Consider the following 18845-nt stretch of genomic DNA (forward strand, 5'->3'; position numbering starts at 1 on the left):
ATAGAGATTTGATTTTCTACTTCTCGGGCAAGATAAACTCTTCTTCTGTGTGGGCTGATGCTCAGACTTTTTTTTACTTGCCAACATTCTATTTGAGTTTAATAGGATAGATTACCTCGGAGCTTCCTGGAGTCAAAACAAGCAACCCGCAGTGGTTATGGAAGGCAGAGCTGTGAGACCATCCAGGAATCACAGAGGAAGCTCAAGTTAAAGAGCAAAACCGCACGAGTTCAACTTGATTTCAACCTTCCCATTTCCTGGAAATCATTTATGAAAACCCCAGTTTGGCAAGGAATCCGTTCAATAATAGAGCAAAGGTCAAGATGAGTCATGTGTGTGGTGGGACAGTGGGGTGGGGGGGTCTGGGTGTGATTGACCAACCGCTTAGGTGTCTACATTGCGAAAGGGCTTCCGAGTGTCTATGCCCTCTGTTCGCCTGAACGGAGCAGAGCAAAGCTCTGAGTGTGACCATCTGACCCCACATCCTCCACCTCTGCCTATTCAGTCCCTAGGAAATCCCTGCAGAGTTTCTCCCCCATTTTTTTTTTTTTTTTTTTTTTGGAAAGCCGTCACTGATTGCAAAGGAACAATGACAAAGTCAGCAGCAGGGTTTCTTACCATGTGGGCAATTGAGACGCCAGGCTCTGTCCCCATGGCACCAGCCTGCTTACCACAGCTCAAAGATGACTTATTCCCACCTTCTAGCCAGCCACTCACATGAAGCTGTCTCATCTTCACAATTCCTAAAGAGCCAGTGTGTGCCAGGTCTACATGATACCGAAGAACTGAAAGGGAAGTGAGGAATTGCTTGACAGGAGGCATGGATACAATTCAAGGTCTGGACTGTGGAAACCACCCAAGGCAGGCTGCAGTTTTCTCTCTGGCCACAAGGTGGAGAAGGAAGGAAGAAATGGATGGGAACGGTTTGAAAACAAACTTTTCTAGTTGGGTGCCTTTCTCCTCTAGAGGGACCGGCAGATCAAGTGGTCGCTTGTGTTTTGTTTTGTTTTGTTTTGAGAGTTGCAAGTTAAATTTTATTTGGGGCAAAATGAGGACCGCAGCCCAGGAGACAGCATCTCAGATAGCTCTGAGAGACTGCTCCCTGCTTTGTTTTTGCAGCAAAAGTGATATAGCCCAGGTAGATCATCTGATCGTCAGTAGGATACCCTAAAGGCACCCCCAGTGAATCATGATCAGTTAATTTGTGTCTCCCCCACCCTTTCTCCGGAGAAGGCAATGGCACCCCACTCCAGTACTCTTGCCTGGAGAATCCCATGGATGGAGGAGCCTGGTGGGCTGCAGTCCATGGGGTCGCTAAGAGTCGGACAGGACTGAGTGACTTCACTTTCACTTTTCACTTTCATGCATTGGAGAAGGAAATGGCAACTCACTACAGTGTTATTGCCTGGAGAATCCCAGAGACGGGGGAGCCTGGTGGGCTGCCGTCTATGGGGTCGCACAGAGTCGGACACGACTGAAGCAACTTAGCAGCAGCAGCAGCACCCCTTCTCAAACCAGAAAGTCGTGTCATCCTTGAGCCATTCTCCATCACACCACACACTGAATCAGTCACTGAGTCCTACCGACTCTCTTTCCTCAATCTTTCCGGGTCCTGCCCTCTTTCTCCACTCCCACTCTCCCCTTCCGAGCTTAGGTCACCACCGTTTCTCCTCTGGATTAGTACAAAGGCTTCACAACTGGCTTCTCAGCCAAGTGTGCCAGGCCTCTGGGTCTTTGCACATGCCAACTCTCCATGGACTTCTTTGCCCTTCAGTTCAGTCGCTCAGTTGTGTCCGGCTCTTGCAACCCTATGGACTGCAGCATACCAGGCTTCCCTGTCCATCACCAACTCCCAGAGCTTCCTCAAACTCATGCCCATGGGGTCAGTGATGTCATCCAACCATCTCATCCTTTGTCGTCCCCTTCTCCTGCTGCCTTCAATCTTTCCCAGCATCAGGGTCTTTTCAAATGAGTCAGTTCTTTGCATCAGATGGCCAAAGTATTGGAGTTTCAGCTTTAGCATCAGTCCTTCCAATGAATATTCAGGACTGATTTCCTTTAGGATGGACTGGTTTGATCTCCTTGCTTTCCAAGGGACTCTCAAGAGTCTTCTCTAACACCACAGTTCAAAAGCATCAATTCTTCAGTGCTCAGCTTTCTTTATGGTCCAACTCTCGCATCCATACATGACTACTGGAAAAACCATAGCTTTGACTAGACAGGCCTTTGTTGGCAAAGTAATATCTGCTTTTTAATAAGCTGACCAAGTTGGTCATAGCTTTTCTTCCAAGGAGTAAGCGTCTTTTAATTTCATGGCTGCAGTCACCATCTGCAGTGATTTTGGAGCCCCAAAAAATAGGCTCTCACTGTTTCCACTGTTCCCTATCTATTTGCCATGAAGTGATGGGACCAGATGCTATGATCTTAGTTTTCTGAATGTTGAGTTTTAAGCCAACTTTTTCACTCTCCTGTTTCACTTTCATCAAGAGGCTCTTTAGTTCTTCTTCACTTTCTGCCATAAGGGTGGTGTCATCTGCATATCTAAGGTTATTGATATTTCTCCCAGCAATCTTGATTCCAGCTTGTGCTTCATCCAGTCCAGCATTTCACATGATGTACTCTGCATATAAGTTAAATAAGCAGGGTGACAGTATACAGCCTTGATGTACTCCTTTCCTGATTTGGAACCAGTCTGTTGTTCCATGTCCAGTTCTAACTGTTGCTTCTTGACCTGCATACAGATTTCTCAGGAGGCAGGTCAGGTGGTCTGGTATTCCCATCTCTTGAAGAATTTTCCAGAGTTTGTTGTGATCCACCAGTCAAAGGCTTTGGCATAGTCAATAAAGCAGAAGTAGATGTTTTTCTGAAACTCTCTTCCTTTTTGATGATCCAACAGATGTTGGCAATTTGATCTCTGGTTCCTCTGCCTTTTCTAAATCCAGCTTGAACTTCTGGAAGTACACGGTTCATGTACTGTTGAAGCCTGGCTTGGAGAATTTTGAGCATTATTTTGCTAGTGTGTGAGATGAGTGCCATTGTGCAGTAGTTTGAACATTCTTTGGCATTGCCTATCTTTGGGATTGGAATGAAAACTGACCTTTTCCAGTCCTGTGGCCACTGCTGAGTTTTCCAGATTTGCTGGCATACTGAGTGCAGCACTTTCACAGAATCATCTTTCAGGATTTGAAATAGCTCAACTGGAGTTCCATCACCTCCACTAGTTTTGTTTGTGGTGATGTTTCCTAAGGCCCACTTGACTTCGCATTCCAGAGTGTCTGGCTCTAGCTAAGTGATCACCTGGGTGATTATCTGGGTTGTGAAAATCTTTTTTGTATAGTTCTTCTGTGTATTCTTGCCACCTCTTCTTAATATCTTCTTCTTCTGTTAGGTCCATACCATTTCTGTCCTTTATTTGCCCATCTTTGCATGAAAAATTCCTTTGATATCTGTAATTTTCTTGAAGAGATCTCTAGTCTTTCTCATTCTATTGTTTTTCTCTATTTCTTTGTACTGATCACTGAGGAATGTTTTCTTATCTCTCCTTGCTATTCTTTGGAACTCTGCATTCAAATGGGAATATCTTTCCGTTTCTCCTTTGCCTTTAGCTTCTCTTCTTTTCATAGCTGTTTGTAAGGCCTCCTCAGAGAACCATTTTGCCTTTTTGCATTTCTTTTTCTTGAGGATGGTCTTGATCACTGCTTCCTGTACAATGTCACGAACCTCCATCCATAGTTCTTCAGGCACTCTGTCTATCAGATCTAATCCCTTGAATCTATTTGTCACTTCCATTGTATAGTCATAAGGGATTTGATTTAGGTCATACCTGAATGGTCTAGTGGTTTTCCCTACTTTCTTCAATTTCAGTCTGAATTTGGCAATAAGGAGTTCATGGTCTGAGCCACCGTCAGCTCCCAGTCTTGTTTTTGTTGACTGTATAGAGCTTCTCCATCTTTGGCTGCAAAGAATATAATCAATCTGATTTCAGTGTTGACCATCTGGTGATGTCCGTGTAGAGTCTTCTCTTGTGTTGTTGGAAGAGGGTGTTTGCTATGACCAGTGCGTTCTCTTGGCAAAACTCTGTTGCATTTGCCTTGCTTCATTCTGTACTCCAAGGCCAAATTTGCCCATTATTCCAGGTATTTCTTGACTTCCTACATTTGCATTCCAGTCCCCTGTAATGGAAAGGACATCTTTTTGGGGTGTTAGTTCTAGAAGGTCTTGTAGGTCTTCATAGAACTGTTCAACTTCTTTAGCATTACTGGTTGGGGCATAGACTTGGATTACTGTAATATTGAATGGTTTGCCTGAGATTGCATCCAAGTACTGTATTTCAGACTCTTTTGTTGACTATTATGGCTACTCCATTTCTTCTAAGGGATTCTTGCCCACAGTAGTAGATATAATGGTCATCTGAGTTAAATTCACCCATTCCAGTCCATTTTAGTTCACTGATTCCTAAAATGTTGATGTTCACTCTTGCCATCTGTTTGCTTCCAATTTGCCTCGATTCATGGACCCAACATTCTAGGTCTTTGTCCTACCCCTCCAAAAATCCCTCTACAGAAAAATACAAATAGGAATGATCAATTTCAGGAAGGTGGTCACATCAAATGAAGGAGGGGAAGGAAAAATGTTAGAACTGGGTCACAACATTAGCCATATCTCTAAGGTTTTAGTTCTTAAAAGAGAAACAGTGTCTCAGTGAAAACATTCACGGCTGTTACATGTAGGTGATGAATGTACTGTTGTCTGTTATTTTGTGTGTTTGAGATATTTCATCATTAGATTTTTTTTTAAGTTTTAAAATGAGCAATGCTCCCTCCTTTGTATCACTATGATCTTCTGTAGTGAATTCTTCCCTAGGCCTCTGACCCTGGGCTATAATTGCAGTCTGTCTTTCCTGCTAGGCTAGAAACTTCCGGTGCTTTGTTTATGTTTCTCTTTGAATTCTACCAGTACCTGGTAGACATTTGCTAGTTTCTTAAAGGAGCATCAGGCAGATAGTGAAAGCTGGTGCCCCACAGTAGGACTGGCAGTTGAACGTGTGATTCTGACCCCAGAGATGAGAGAGAGTTGTATAGATCAGTCGGCAGGACCACCTTCAACCCAGCCCAGGAGGGTGGTGAGTTTGAGGCTTGACGACCTTAAGGTCCCAGCATAAAACCAAACCAAGGGGACCGAAACTGTGGCTTTCAGGAAAGGTGATGGGCTTGTCTTCCTGCTGGAGGGGAGTCTGGCTCTGTGTCGCCAAAGGCCAGTTGGGAGTGCCCTTAAGAAGAAACTGAAGGGGCTAAACTTGGTTCCTTTTTAAAAAATATTTGTTTATTTTGTGGCATGGCGTCTCAGTTGTGGCACGCAGGATCTCCGTTGCACCGTGGTTTAGTTGCAGCCTGCGGGCTTCTCTCCAGCTTGGCACACAGGCTGCTGAGCACGCAGGCTTAGTTGCGGCACCCAGGCTTAGTTGCCCTGAGACATGTAGGATCTTAATTCCTTTACCAGGGATTGAATCCATGTCCCCTGCATTGCAAGGTGGATTCCTAACCATTGGACCGCCAGGAAAGTCCCTGATCTTGGTTCTTCAAAGAGGATAAAGAGTTCCTGGATTGACTGCAGAAACTAAAAGCAAATAAACCCTGTAAAGACAGGGCATACCTGATTTTGACAGAGGCATGGGAACCAGGGGCACGAGAGGACAGGAGACAGAGGAACATGGCCGAGAGAAAGAGGGCCCGGAAATACTGAGCCAATGGCAAGTCTGAGGATCTGAACACAGTGAGCTAATCTGCTGTGTTTATTCCTTTAGCAAAGATTTGTTGAGCACCCACTATGTGATCAGTGCAATGCCAGGTGCTGGGAATGCAAAGATGAGCAAAATAAACTGTGCTGTGGCTCAATAACCTTATGTTAGTGACATGACTGAAGTCATTGTCCTTCCAGGGTCACAGATAAACTGGAGTCTCTGCATAGCCTATCCCTGCCCTGTACACACAACCCCATCTCCTCCCTTCGGGTGGCACTGCAGACACCTCGAGGGCCTCCTAACCCCCACATTCTGTTTTCAGACTGAACACGTCATCCTTAGAGGAAATGGCTGGCAGAGGAACGGAGGGCTAGCCCTGGAGTGACACAGACCAAGGAAAAGGCAGTCCCCATAGTTCCTGGACCAGAGAGACTCAAACACACAAGCCTCAGGCTGGGTCCTCTTCCTTCTGATGGGCCAGGGGAGAGCCGAGGCTGAAGGATGGGGTGCTCATGCCTGGCCACATTGCTTCTGAGATGCAGGACTTTCTGCCTGAGGCAATCGGGTGGCCCTTGCCAGCTGTCCCAGGTGGTGACCCGAGGCTGCCAGACCCATAGGAGGCTCAGTGCCATCCCCAGCCTTCCATCTCTGGCTTCTCTTCCTCTTTCAGAGCTGCACGTGTGCTCGCTTACTTTTTATAACAGATTTAGAGAGATGTAATTCACACCCCAGACAATTCATTCCTTCTTTGTGCTCAGTTTTATTCTGCTCTCATCCCGGTGAATCTTAGGGGAAAGTGGGAGGGTGTCACTCATCCTGCATGCTCCACCCCCACCCCCTGACTTCCTAGTGACAAGCCTGGCGGCCATGGCTTTGACATCAGAAAGGCACTGAGAGCCTCTGGTTTATAAGCCAATGGAGAGCAAAGGTCTCTGCAGTCCACATGGGTCTCCGCTGCTGTCCTGAGGGGATGTGGGCTACACTGCAGGTGATGACCTGGGGACCACGCCCAGGGAGTTCCTCCTGAGACCCAGTGCTGGGAGCATTACTGCAGGGCCACCAAAGAACATGAGGGGGTTGGACGACATCACCGATTCAATGGACATGAGTTTGAGGAAACTCCAGGAGATTGTGAAGGACAGGAAAACCTGGTGTGCTGCAGCCCCTGGGGTCGCAAAGAGTAGGACACGACTGAGTGACTGAACAACAACCACCACCAAAGAACTGGCTCCTGATCCTGGCTTTCTGTGTTTTAGTTGCTGAGCAGACTCAAGTTCAACCTCCATTCCAAATATACCCAGAGGGTTCCTGAATGATCCCCTCCCACAACCCTTTCTCCTGAGGTTCTGATCCCATAGATGTGCAGTGAGAGGCCCTGGCATTCCCTCATTTATAAAGCACCCAGTGACTCTGATCATAATCATAATTATATATTGATTCCACTGTCCATCATTGTGAAAAACATTGTCACTAAGAAGGAGGTGACAGTGTTGAGGGAGCATCACCCTCCAAATCACCTGTAGGGCTTGTTGTTTGTTTCACCCCCAGAATCTCAGATTCCATAGTCTAGGGTGTGTAGACCTAAAAAAAATATTCATAACCTAAAACTGAGTTGTTGTTGTTTAGTCGCTAAGTCATGCCTGACTCTACTGCAGCCCCATGGACTGTGGCCCGCCAGGCTCCTCTGTTTCATAGCATTTCCCAGGCAAGCATACTGGAGTCAGTCACCATTTTCTTCTCCAGGGGATCTTCCCAACCCAAGGATTGAACTCTCGTCTCCTGCATTGGCAGGCAGATTCTTTACCACTGAGCAACCAGGGAAGCCATAGTTGTGTTTTACTCAGTGGGAATTTTTAGGACTTCAAGCATGGGAGGCAGCATCTCAAGTAACCCTGAGAGAACTGCTTGGAGGAGGCTAGGGGAGAAGCCAGGTTATATAGAATTTTTGTGACAAAGGGCAGATAGTCTGAACATCAAAAGATGATTGTTAATTAAAGAAACTCAGATATTCCAAAGCAAGGAATTTAGGACTTTTCTATGTATGGGAAGATGCAAGAGTTTGGGCTCATTGAAATCATTCCTTTGATAAGCTGTCTGGGGCCAATATCCTGAGTTCCCTTAGGGCTCACAGTAAGGAGTGGCTGCAGTCTGATGGCTGTTGATGGCAGGTGTTTTTTCCTTCCCAAGTGTCTAAGGGCTCACCGGCTCACACTGGAGGGTCACAATTGCTGATGACCGTGACATCCTTGTTCACTGATAAAAAAGTGAAAGTGAAAGTCGCTCAGTCATGTCCAGCTCTTTGCAAACCCACAGACTATACAGTCCATGGAATTCTCCAGGCCAGATCACTGGAGTGGGTAGCTGTTCCCTTCTCCAGGGGATCTTCACAACCCAGGGATCAAACCCAGGTCTCCCACATTGCAGGTGGATTATTTACCAGCTGAACCACAAGGGAAGCCCAAGAATACTGGAGTGGGTAGCCTATCCCTTCTCCAGCAGCTCTTCCCGATCCAAGAATTGAACCAGTGTCTCCTGCATTGCAGGCAGATTCTTTACCAACTGAGCTACCAGGAAAGCCCCTTGTTCACTGACAGGGCAGGACATGTTCCATGTAGCCTGAGAATTTGCCTTTCTAGCAAGTTCCCAGGTTCTAGTTGAGGGACCACACCTTGAAGGCCATTGTGCCCACAGGTGGCACTAATAGCAGAGAATCTGCCTCCCAATGCAGGAGACACAAGACAGGCGGGTTCCATCCCTGGGTCGGGAAGACCCCCTGGAGGAGAAAATGGCAACCCACTCCAATTTGCTTGGGAAATCTCGTGGACAGAGGAGCCTCAGTCCATGGGGTCACGGAGAGCTGGACATGACTGGGTGACTGAGCATAGAACAGTGCTAAGAGGACTGACCTGTTTCTCTGTAAATGACCCAAATCAGAAAGAGTAGGAATCTGCTGCCCTGGTGCTTCACCCTGAAGACAATCACCTGGAGAGCGAGCATCCCTGAGCCCAGGCTGCGTCCCAGAGCGATGGAATCATGGCATCTGGGGCTGGTCCCAAGACTTTGGATTTTTTCCCCAGGCAATTCCTATGCGCAACCAGGGTTGGGAACTGCCTCCGTGTTTAAAGCTCAGTTAACTTCAAATTATCTTGACAGCATAGAAAAAAACAAATGGGGACAAAGGTTATGAGAGCCAGAGTGGGGCTCCAAGCCCCAAAGCGTCTACCAGCCTGTCACCTTGGCACAGCCCTGTAGTATCAATGGTACCTTTACTTCCTCATTCTAGGAAATTCAGAAGCTGGGAATGGGGCCTTGCTGCCTCTGAGCACCGCTACAGGGCTGGAGACGTCCCAAGTCAGAAGAGTCTTCCAGCTACACACTGGCCTGTGCTTGGGGGGCTGCAGCGTAGCCCCACATACAGTGGATGCCCCAGGACCTGGGGACGATTAGCCAGGGGGCTAGAGAACAGCCGCGTCCTCTCTTGGACCATCACCAGTGAGTGAAGCACAGGTGTACTGGGTTGAAGTAAAACCAGGGGGGTGAGTGAGAGCAACCTGGAAACATGGCCTCAGTTCCTCCATCAGGGAGGCCACCCATCCTTTTTCATTCAAGGCCAGGCAACCTGCCACAGGTAGACCTTCCAGAACTGGCAGGAGAAGTGATGGGCACAGCTTTCTAATTTTTTTTTTTAAGACTTTTGACATGGACCATTTTTAAAGTCTTTTTTTAGAGGACCATTTTGTAAAGTCTAATTTGTTACAATGCTGTTTCTGCTTTTTTATGTCTTGGGTTTTTTTGGCCACAAGGCACGCAGGATCCTAGCTCCCTGACTGTGGATTGAACCTGCACCCCCTGCATTGGAAGATGAAGTCCCAACTACTGAACCACCAGGGAAGTCCCAGGGCATGGCTTTCTAATTGCACACAGGGCCGCAGACATACCTTTGTTTGAAAGAAAAGCCTTTGAAATTCACTTACCTTAAAAAAAAGAAAAAGACAAAGGCATTCACTTATCACCAGAAGTATGGAAAAATCCCAATAAATTCAAAGATACTTTACCTTCTGAGGGATAGCTTTGTTTTGTCCTGGATATTATCTCTGAGCCTTCAGGCTTCATGATCTCCATGGTCATGGGTCAGACTGGAGTTCTGTTCTCAGCCCTCCGGTGAGTCTTTTGTCCTGCATGACACCCCCTCCTGGGGTAAGTACCCAGGAGAATGAATATTCATCACTAACTATTCCCTTATAATAAAAAATAATTCTTAAAACCCAGATCAGAGATGATAAAAACCAAGTTATTATCTCACTGGAATTTGCCAGAGGCCTCCTTTAACAGAAGGGGTGGGGGAACATGTGCTTTTTGTAGAACACTCTATATTTAGAATTTTTAAGCAAAAAGCAAAGCTTAGTGATTTTACCTCGTTAAGTTTCCCCTGAGAAGGTATGTAAGATGCAGTACTCAGAAGAGAGGACCCTGAGACACTGGGAGACTCTACTCATAGGAAACTCAAGATTTTGGCTTAAGACATTTAGGAAGATCTCCTGGAGTAGGAAATGGCAACCTACTCCAGTATTCTTGCCTGGAAAATCCCATGGACAGAGGAGCCTGGGGGGCTATAGTCCCTGGGGTCGCAAAAAGTCAGACATGACAGAGAGACTAAGCAGAGCACAGCACATTTCCTTATATATATTATAAGGGAATGTGTGGTTTCTTTTTCCTATGCCCAAGAAGCTTAACTAACATGAAAAATTCCAAATGTTTAAGCAAAAGCTAAGCAGTGCCTGAATACTAATATTGGGAAGGGCTTGGCAAATGGAATCCCAGAGGCTGACACCATTAGCTTGGGTGTCTGCAAGGTTTTCTTAATTAGACTGTCTGCTCCCCAGCCGGAAGCTGGTTCCTATTTCTCACCATATGCTCTGTAGTCAGCTACTGCCCCTGCTGTCAATCATTCCCCCTCCGAAGCCCCGCCAAAGACTAGATCCCCGGCAGCTTTCTCACAGGCTTCTTGCTTCTTGGAAGCGGGTAATGTTGCTGGCCAGTCATCAGACAGATCTGGTTGCCCTTCAGGGTCATGGAAATGAATTTTACGACACTTTTGCAAGTAACACCCCCAGATAACAAGCTGAATCTCTCATCAAAAGAAAAAAAAACTTTTATTTTTTTTCTATTGCATAAATAATGGTAAATTAGACTCTTTTTTTATACAGATTATATATTTACAGACAAGTTTGGTTAGAGAAAACATCTGGTAAATATGGCAGTCAGGTTTCCTTTATACACTAAGATAACATAATAATAATATGTACTTCATGAGATCAGTAAGTTGCATGCCAAGTTAATTTATATTAGTATTTACATTTTATATAAAGATTTTCTTCTGACTAATCTGCTGACTCTCTCATTATTTAATAGCAGAAATCATCAATGAATACTGAATGGAAAAATAAAAGAGATGGAATATGAATGAGGTAAATGGGAAGATTGTGACGCAGGATTGCAGTCTTAGTGGCCTATTCTGGATAGGAGATCTGCCAAGCTCTTGTCATTCTGCTTGTAATAATCCTTATCTGTGCTCCAATTTCATCCCGCCATTTACCACTGTGCTTTGGAAAAAAACTCACATCTCAATTCTAAGGACCCCTAGGATCACAACAACCCCCACCCCCAGCAGATGACAGCTTGCCAATCCATTCCCCAGCCAGATTTTGGGGCTGATTTTCCTCCAAGGGCATTGTCTTTGGTGAGTCCTTGGACAAATAGCTTCTTCCTAGACTTCCAATTGGGAAAGAAAATCAAACCCCACTAAGAAGCCATTCAAAGACCCCCGAAGCCTGACTCCCAGATTAGAAAGAAAGAGTGTTCTTTGATTTTCCTTGGAGAGAGCAGATGGTGACTTGTGTCAATTTCCACCAGGAGCTCAGAGGACCCTTCCCTGGCCAATCTAGGACTTTGCAGGAAAGAGCAGTTGGGGCTCACTAGAAAAACAATGACTGGGATCTCCATTTACTTCAGGAAAAGAAAAAGAAAAAAATAGGAGAGAGACATAGGATTTTAGGTTGTCATGGGCAGAGGGCTGGAGACTCGTGTGGACCCTGTAGCCACCCTCTCTCTGCCCTTTATCCTTCATCATGGGTGGATAGCTTCTAAAGCAGACACCTGTGCTCAGCATCACTCATCAGCCATCTAAGGAGTCTTCCTGGTGCCTGTCTCCCCAGACAGTTAATCGAATTCCTAACAATCCCCAGAGATTGTGACTCTCTTCCTTCTGCAGTGGTACGAATAATTACAAGCCACTATCACACGTACAGGAGCTGCTGTTCCAAGGGTCAGAAAAATGAGTAAAGAAAGAAATGATCAAAAGTTGTGCTCTTTATATTCGGTAACTTCCAGTCAGGCTTTTCAGATGGGGAAACTGCATCTTTTCCCGGAATCTGGCTTTGTTTTACCCTCCTTAGTCAGGAATTCTGATCCACGTGACCTGCGGTATGGTGACCCCATGCCCTTCATTTTGACACTGGCTCAGACAGGACACAAAGCCCTTCTTGGATGCTCCCTTGAATCAGCAAGTCCTCAGGGAACAAACAAAACCTCCTGTCTACAAGACGCACTGGACATTGCATTGTTTCATCTACAGACAAAGGACACCAAAAGAGATACTTTATTACAACAGCCTCTGGGGATTTGTATTTAAAAAAAAAAAAAAAGTTCTTAATACAATTCATAGGGGACATAGGGACCCTATCAAGTGTGGGAATTCACTTTGATTTGTTTCAGATAGTCACAAGAGGAGGGCTCTTCTGAGTCATCAGGTTGACCTTTCCTCTTGTTTTAGAGATGAGAAGACTGAGGCTGGGAGGGAAAATCGCTCAGAATTATCTGACTGGTGGGTGGCAGAGGCACCTGGGGCCCTGCCTCCTCTGATCTTTCTGGCTGACCGAGTTGCTTACATATCCAGTACTAATGTCTTCTCTCCTAGCCTCAACAGGTCTGAGCCCAGACAGAGCACTCTGGGAAAGGCATTTTGGGGTTCAGCAAATCAGCATCCCCCAAGGAAAGGTGAGCTACCAGCCCCCTCTTGAAGTTCCTAGTGCATGTGGTTGGGATCAGGTTGGTGGGCAGCAGCCCTATGGCACTCAAGCCCATCTAGGCTCCCAGGGTAGACCAGATGTATATGGAAAATGTTCAGAGATCAGCCACAGCCACCTTTTAAAAACTTTTTCTCTCCCAGGTACAGGGATGAAGCAACATCATACTTGAATTTTGCATTCCCTGGAATATTCCTTCCTAATTATCCTGCTGCTCTACTCCCCTGGAAAATTCCAGCCTCTACTTCTGTTTCACTTGAACAATAATGTGTAACACTGCGAGAAGCATGGGTTTGAAAGCCAAGCCAGCTTTCTCAAGGAAAAGAGGCAGAGGAGAGCTAGGCCCAATATGGGGGGCACAGAATGGGGGGGGGAATGTGCTCAATGGATAAGCTACCCAAGGCAAGGGCAGGAAGGCAGGCTACTTGGCAAGTTTTTCCCAACTTCAGATGACTGTCTTTGGGGGACTGGCAGAACCTGATTCTTTGTGACTATATTTCAAGCCAACAATAACATTAATTTTGCCTCCAAGGCTTTTTGAGTATTGTTATCTGGTCTCTTGAGACCTTATAAAGAGGGTCCTAAACCAATATTCACTAGAAACCATGGCTATTTCAATGACCGTGGACTTAGCACAGAGCATAGGACACTAAGAGAAGTGCTTGGCTCATCTGCACGCCTGACCTTTTCCCTCCAAACCAAGTGCCTATGACAAGGCCACATAACGGAGGACAGTCCCCTGAGTGACTCAGTCAAAGGAAGGAAGAAGTGAAGCTGAACAGTTCTGACGTTTAAATTGTCATGGAGACAGTGTCCGTAAGAGGCAGCCTGAACCCTGCTCTATTTCTCCATTGCTTTAAATAATTCAAATGGAAAACCTTAGCTGTGGAATAATGCTTCTTTTCTGTTCCTGAAGGATATTTTTCCCCTTCTGGGGGAGTAGAGGTGGTGGTGGAGGATGGCTAGAGCCGGATCTTTAAGTTATGAACTCTTCACCCTGGCGTGACTGCAGAAGAGGCCAAGGAGAAATCTGAGCTCATTTCAGATAAATGATCTCCAGGGAAGATGGCTCCACAGGCCTCCTGGCAACACAACCAGTATATTGCCCAAGTTTAGAAGCCCAAGTCCATCTGTATCATCATGGTATTATAGAAAAAGGGGCCCCTTCTTTTTGCAGTCGGGTTCCAGGCCTTCTGGGTATCTTAGTGGGATAGAATGAATAACACGATCACTACAGGCTTTTGGATAAATAGTCAGTGCAGTAAAATGACCCAATATGGTTTGAGGAGCAGAACTCAGTAGCTTCCATGGGGGTAGAGCACAAGAGCACAGCAGAACAGGGCTTCAAGGCGTGCAGCCACGCACGGCCACACCAGCCGTGCCGAGGAGCTTGGGGGTCGCACCCTACCTTTCTGGTCATGTCCTCATACTCTCCCAGGGAGGCTGCTAGCTATTGGTTACGAGCAAAGCTCTCTTTGATTTATGACCTGAGTCTGGACTTAAGCCGAGAGAAGGCGTTTGGAATAAAGGATAAATTTCTCTCTCCCAGCTCTTCAATACATCACTTTGTGATTCTGTGGATGGGAGGTTGGGATGGGGACATGATTATCAAAATAAGCGTGCGATCTTTCATTAGGTTCTTTTGGCTTAACAGCAGACAGGAGACCATTCGTCAGGTGCAAACTGAGACAGGAAGCAGGTTTCAAGACAGAAGACATGTTGTACAAATCTTGTTCTTGGCAAATCAAACACCTAGAAACTTCTGAAACCACTGGACTGGCCGAGGACCACATGTAAACCTCAGTTCACTTTAGTTCACGTTTCTGGCTTGTGGGAAAGCTTTTCAACAGGCAAACAGATGCTTTTAAAGATGGGCTTAAAATATTTTTTGTTTTCCAGATGGCATTCCTGCCTTTTTGCCCAGATTCAGGGGGTCTTTGCTCTGGGCTCTGGGAGGTGGGGAAGGTACCACCTGGCTCCTGTTCTCCTGAGCAAATAGAAGGACAGGTCCAAACAGAAGAGACAAAGGCAGAGCTTCTTTCAGGCTAATTATCCCACCAGCGGGCTATGGATTTGGGGAGTCAGGATGCAAGCAGGCTGAGCCCAAGTGTTTGTTCTTTAAGGAAATGTTCCCTATTTTTGTGTGTCTTGGCACACTCAGGGTGGAATGCAAGGGTTTCCATGGCAACACCCTTTTTTTTTTTTTTTTTTTAACCAGATTGGTGGTCATGTGGGACCCACGCATATGCCAGAAGCCACGGTTAATAGTTCCCGGGCTGGGTCCTGTCTGGGGGCTCTGGGAGTGATGGGAGACAGCTTCTCTGGGGATCAGGGTCTGCGCCCCTTGTCTCTCATGCATATGACTCCCAAATCATCACTCGTGTGGTCGGAAGAGGTGGTATAGAGGGCAAGAATGAGCCGAGCTTGGTTTGCCAGTCACTCAGCCACCCCGTAGGAGATTCCTAAGTCTACTCACTGGGAGGACAGAGTAAGAGTTGAGTTACTCCCTCTCAGCTTCTGCAGAGGTCCCCTCCAGCCAGGGTCCACATGGCACACTGGAGGACCGGGACTCCTAGAGTCTTTGTCCACACACCCAGGAAATCCCACAGTGCGGAAGGTGTTGACTGGCTTGAAGTAGCATGGGTGTGGACAGGACTTGGAGTGGGACAGTGGGAAGCCAACATCTTATACCCAGTACCGTTGACAGACCATCCAGGCAAAGCTGCCAGGGTGCAAGCTCTTAGCACCCAGAGCCTGCAGGTTGCCACTGCCTCTGGGCTGTTCCCACACACTCAGGTCCTGGCACAGTGTGTGAGGTTACCACGGTAGGAGGTTAACTTCAAGCCCATCAAAGAGTATGGCGTCTTTCTTGCCCTCTCTCCTTAGCAACATCCTTAGAAGTCATCCTCTCTAGGACACCTTCTCCTAGATTTTCTCCTGGGTAGGATGAACTTAATTCCTGGTCAAAAGGGTCCTCTTTAGGGAGAGGATGCTGAGGACTTGTTGGGAAACAGGCTGTCGGTGTCTTTCTAGATTTCCTTGCTTACACAGCAGCTAATTTCTCTAAGGTTTAACCCTCATATCCGTCAAGGTCCCTTCCCCCCAGGAGGAGGCACAAGAACTTGTACTTTATAGAAGTACTCTTTCTTTTTTTTTTTTTGCCCTGAAGTCCAGCATCACCTGCAGCACTGCCCTCACATAGGGCAGGGTCCTTTAAGAATCACCCCTGGGGTCTTGATCCAGTCTACCTGGTGTCTCTCATACCCCTTTCCCCAGGAGGACATGGCTGAGTCATTCATGGAGTCCCTTTTACTTAAGTCCAGTTAAAAGAGAGAGAGAAGGAGCAAACTGCTTAGGGTGGAAACTAATAGTGAACTTATCCTCTGCGTTCATATTCTGCATTTGCACCTATTCTTGTTCTGAAGTCTGGTCCTGAGGGATGGAGGTGAGTCAGACAAGAGGGGAGAGGAGAGGCAGACAGACATGCAGTGCCTGGCAGGGCTGGGCGGGCAAGAGGGATGGGCAGGTCGCTGCCTTACTTGGCCTGGATGTGGGGGACCCCGGGCATTTTTCACAGAGGGACTCACTCACAACCTCCCAGGCTCCAGGGAGCTGACTCCTGCTCCTCCCTCCATGCTATGGCTCAAACCCTATTTCTACTTGTGCTCATTGTGGATATTTGCAGTGGGGAAATTTTGAGAGCTTCTCCTGGGCTGTTGTCCAAAGTGCTTGCAGGGGTAATTTGGAAGAAGACCCCAAGCTGACAGCTTGGGTGCTCCAAGTCTGAGAAGACTGGAGGGAGAGGGCAGAAAGGGACGGGAGGCTTGAGGAGGGATTCCAAAACACACACCTGCACCCCCAAAACCACTTGGTGCAGCAAAAGAGGAGTCTGGCACCTCCATACTGAATGAAAAGGGAAAAGGGAGGGAGGAAAAGCTTGTAGCTCTAGGATGCAATGGAAAGAAAGAGGAGCAAGACAATCCCACCACAGAAATCAAGACCTGAGCTTGGAAACGTACAAAGGGAAGTACTACTAGGAAAGATTACTGGCTAATCAGACTACTCGAGCTTGGGTGAGTGACGGTGGTGGATATGGCAACTAGGAAAAGTCCGGAAATCAGAGACTTGAGATGGGGTTGGCTTCACTTCCCTTCCCCAACAGAAATGTTTTACTTGTGGAGTCGGCTGAGCTTATTAACATCTTATCGTTTTCTCATGAAAATGAGTCAGCTGCAGAATCCAACTGCGGGACCATGTTACATAAAATACAATCGTTGGATCCTTCCATCTTTCCCGTTGGGATGGTGTTTCTCTATCTGGGAAAGACAGACTAACAAAGCAAATCTGAAGACGAGAGAAAGGTGAGCGGCACAAGGACCTTGACTTACAGAGGTCTCTTACACATGGTGATGTGTTCAGACTCCATCACTCTGGACTGCTGGGGCGTGACTTGAAACAAACACCTCCACCACCAGCCGCGGCCCCTCCCCGTCCCCAAACGACCCACCCCAAGAGGCAGGGATGTGTGTTGGAGGACAGGCTTCTTTCAGCAGTAAAGCGATGAGGGACGATGGATGGATGGATGTCACACCTGAAGAAGCCCGATAGATACGTCTGTCTGTGTGTCTAGGTTATAGAGATGCCCACGGCTATGCTTCTCTGTCGTCTAAATGGCAGCACAGGCGGCAAAGCTGGGAGAAAGGCTCTCTGCAGATTCCAAAATGCTGGTGCGCGGTGTGCTCTAGGAACAGAAAGCCAAGTGCCGACGGAAACCGAGAGCTCCCCAACTCTGCCAACAAGAGTCCCGTAGAAAAGGCAGTAGACCGGAAGCGGAGGGGTGCACCCTGCAGACCGCCGGGCGCTGCACCCCCTTCAATGGCTTTCCCCTCACGTCTGGGCGGGGAGGGGGCTCCACTGGGTGGAGGAAGGAAGCCAGGGTGGGACGGGAACGTCCACTTCTTCAGCAACCCAGAAGTCAGCCTCTTGGGACTTGAGGGTCGCCCTGGGGTGGGGGTGGAGGTGGGGGGAGTCTCCAGTTGACCCCCGGGGAGAACGAAGGGGGCGCGGTGGTGACTGCGTGGTCAGCCTCTCTCTTGCTCCCTCACACCGCCAACCTGGATGGCCATGGGAATTCCGAGATGAACGTGAAGTTTCTCTTTTCGAGGTCCTACCGGCGTTTGAAGCGGTCGTCCGGAACTCCTGGCTATTTATTGCATTTGGAAACAAGACCATTAAAGCATTGAAGACAGCCCTTTTGTGTACCTGCCAAGGGGATGGAGTGGGTTTGCCACGACACGGGGTTGCACTGCAACCTTGGGTTCTGCGCCAGACGGTGCCGAGTCTGCACAGTCTGCATCCGCTTGTGTGGAGGACGAGTCTGCCCGCGGGGCAAGCACATGCGCGGAGCCGGGAGCGCAGCTGCTGGGGAGGCGGCTACTCCATGCCGCTCCGGAGGATCTGGTTGGCCGCAATCAGCATGACGCTTATGATGAAGGCCATGGCGAAGGCGCAGATGAGGCTCTTCCGGACACAGGTCTGTCTGTTCTGCTTCTGGGAATGCACTGCGGGGAGGAGAGGAGAGAGGGGAGCAGAGGGTCAGGAGGCGGGGAGAGAGGGTGGAGAGGGGAGAGAAAAACGACACAGTGAGAAGGGGTTGGGGACCGGGCACCTCTTCCTTAACAAGCCCAGGGACCAGCCCCCAGCATGAAGACTGGTCACTTCCAACAAAGCATCCCCAGGTCAGCTCTGGGAGGACACTGGGCATCCCATGTCCTGGCAGGTGGTAGGAGGTGGCAAAACTTCTAGAACAAAAATCATGACAGATGTGATGTTCATTGGGAGGTACAGGCTTCTGGATGCGATAATGGAGCTACAGCAATGGAGCAAATAGGCAACCTTTTAGAGTGAGTCTCACCGAAGGCATCATTCAGGCCGGCCATGCCCGTTTTTTGCAGAGCGCCAGCCTCCCATGTCTGAGGCAGCTGGTACAGACAGAACCAGGTTCCAGTGCTTCGCTACAG

At 47.7% G+C, this 18845-nt stretch overlaps 1 protein-coding gene across 2 annotated transcripts in view; it reads right to left on the reverse strand.

Moving 5' to 3' along the window:
- Positions 1–10881: 10881 nt before the first annotated feature.
- CALN1 (calneuron 1) overlaps positions 10882–18845 on the reverse strand; it is a 422349-nt gene continuing 414385 nt past the window's right edge. For both annotated transcript variants that reach the window (XM_025275519.3, XM_044936417.2), the window contains exon 6: positions 10882–18386. In XM_025275519.3, coding sequence (XP_025131304.1) covers positions 18259–18386 — 128 coding nt within the window. In that variant the 3' untranslated portion in view covers positions 10882–18258. The remainder of the gene's footprint in view (positions 18387–18845) is intronic.

This window comes from Bubalus bubalis, chromosome 24 (assembly GCF_019923935.1).
Source record: "Bubalus bubalis isolate 160015118507 breed Murrah chromosome 24, NDDB_SH_1, whole genome shotgun sequence".
Lineage (NCBI taxonomy): Eukaryota > Metazoa > Chordata > Mammalia > Artiodactyla > Bovidae > Bubalus > Bubalus bubalis.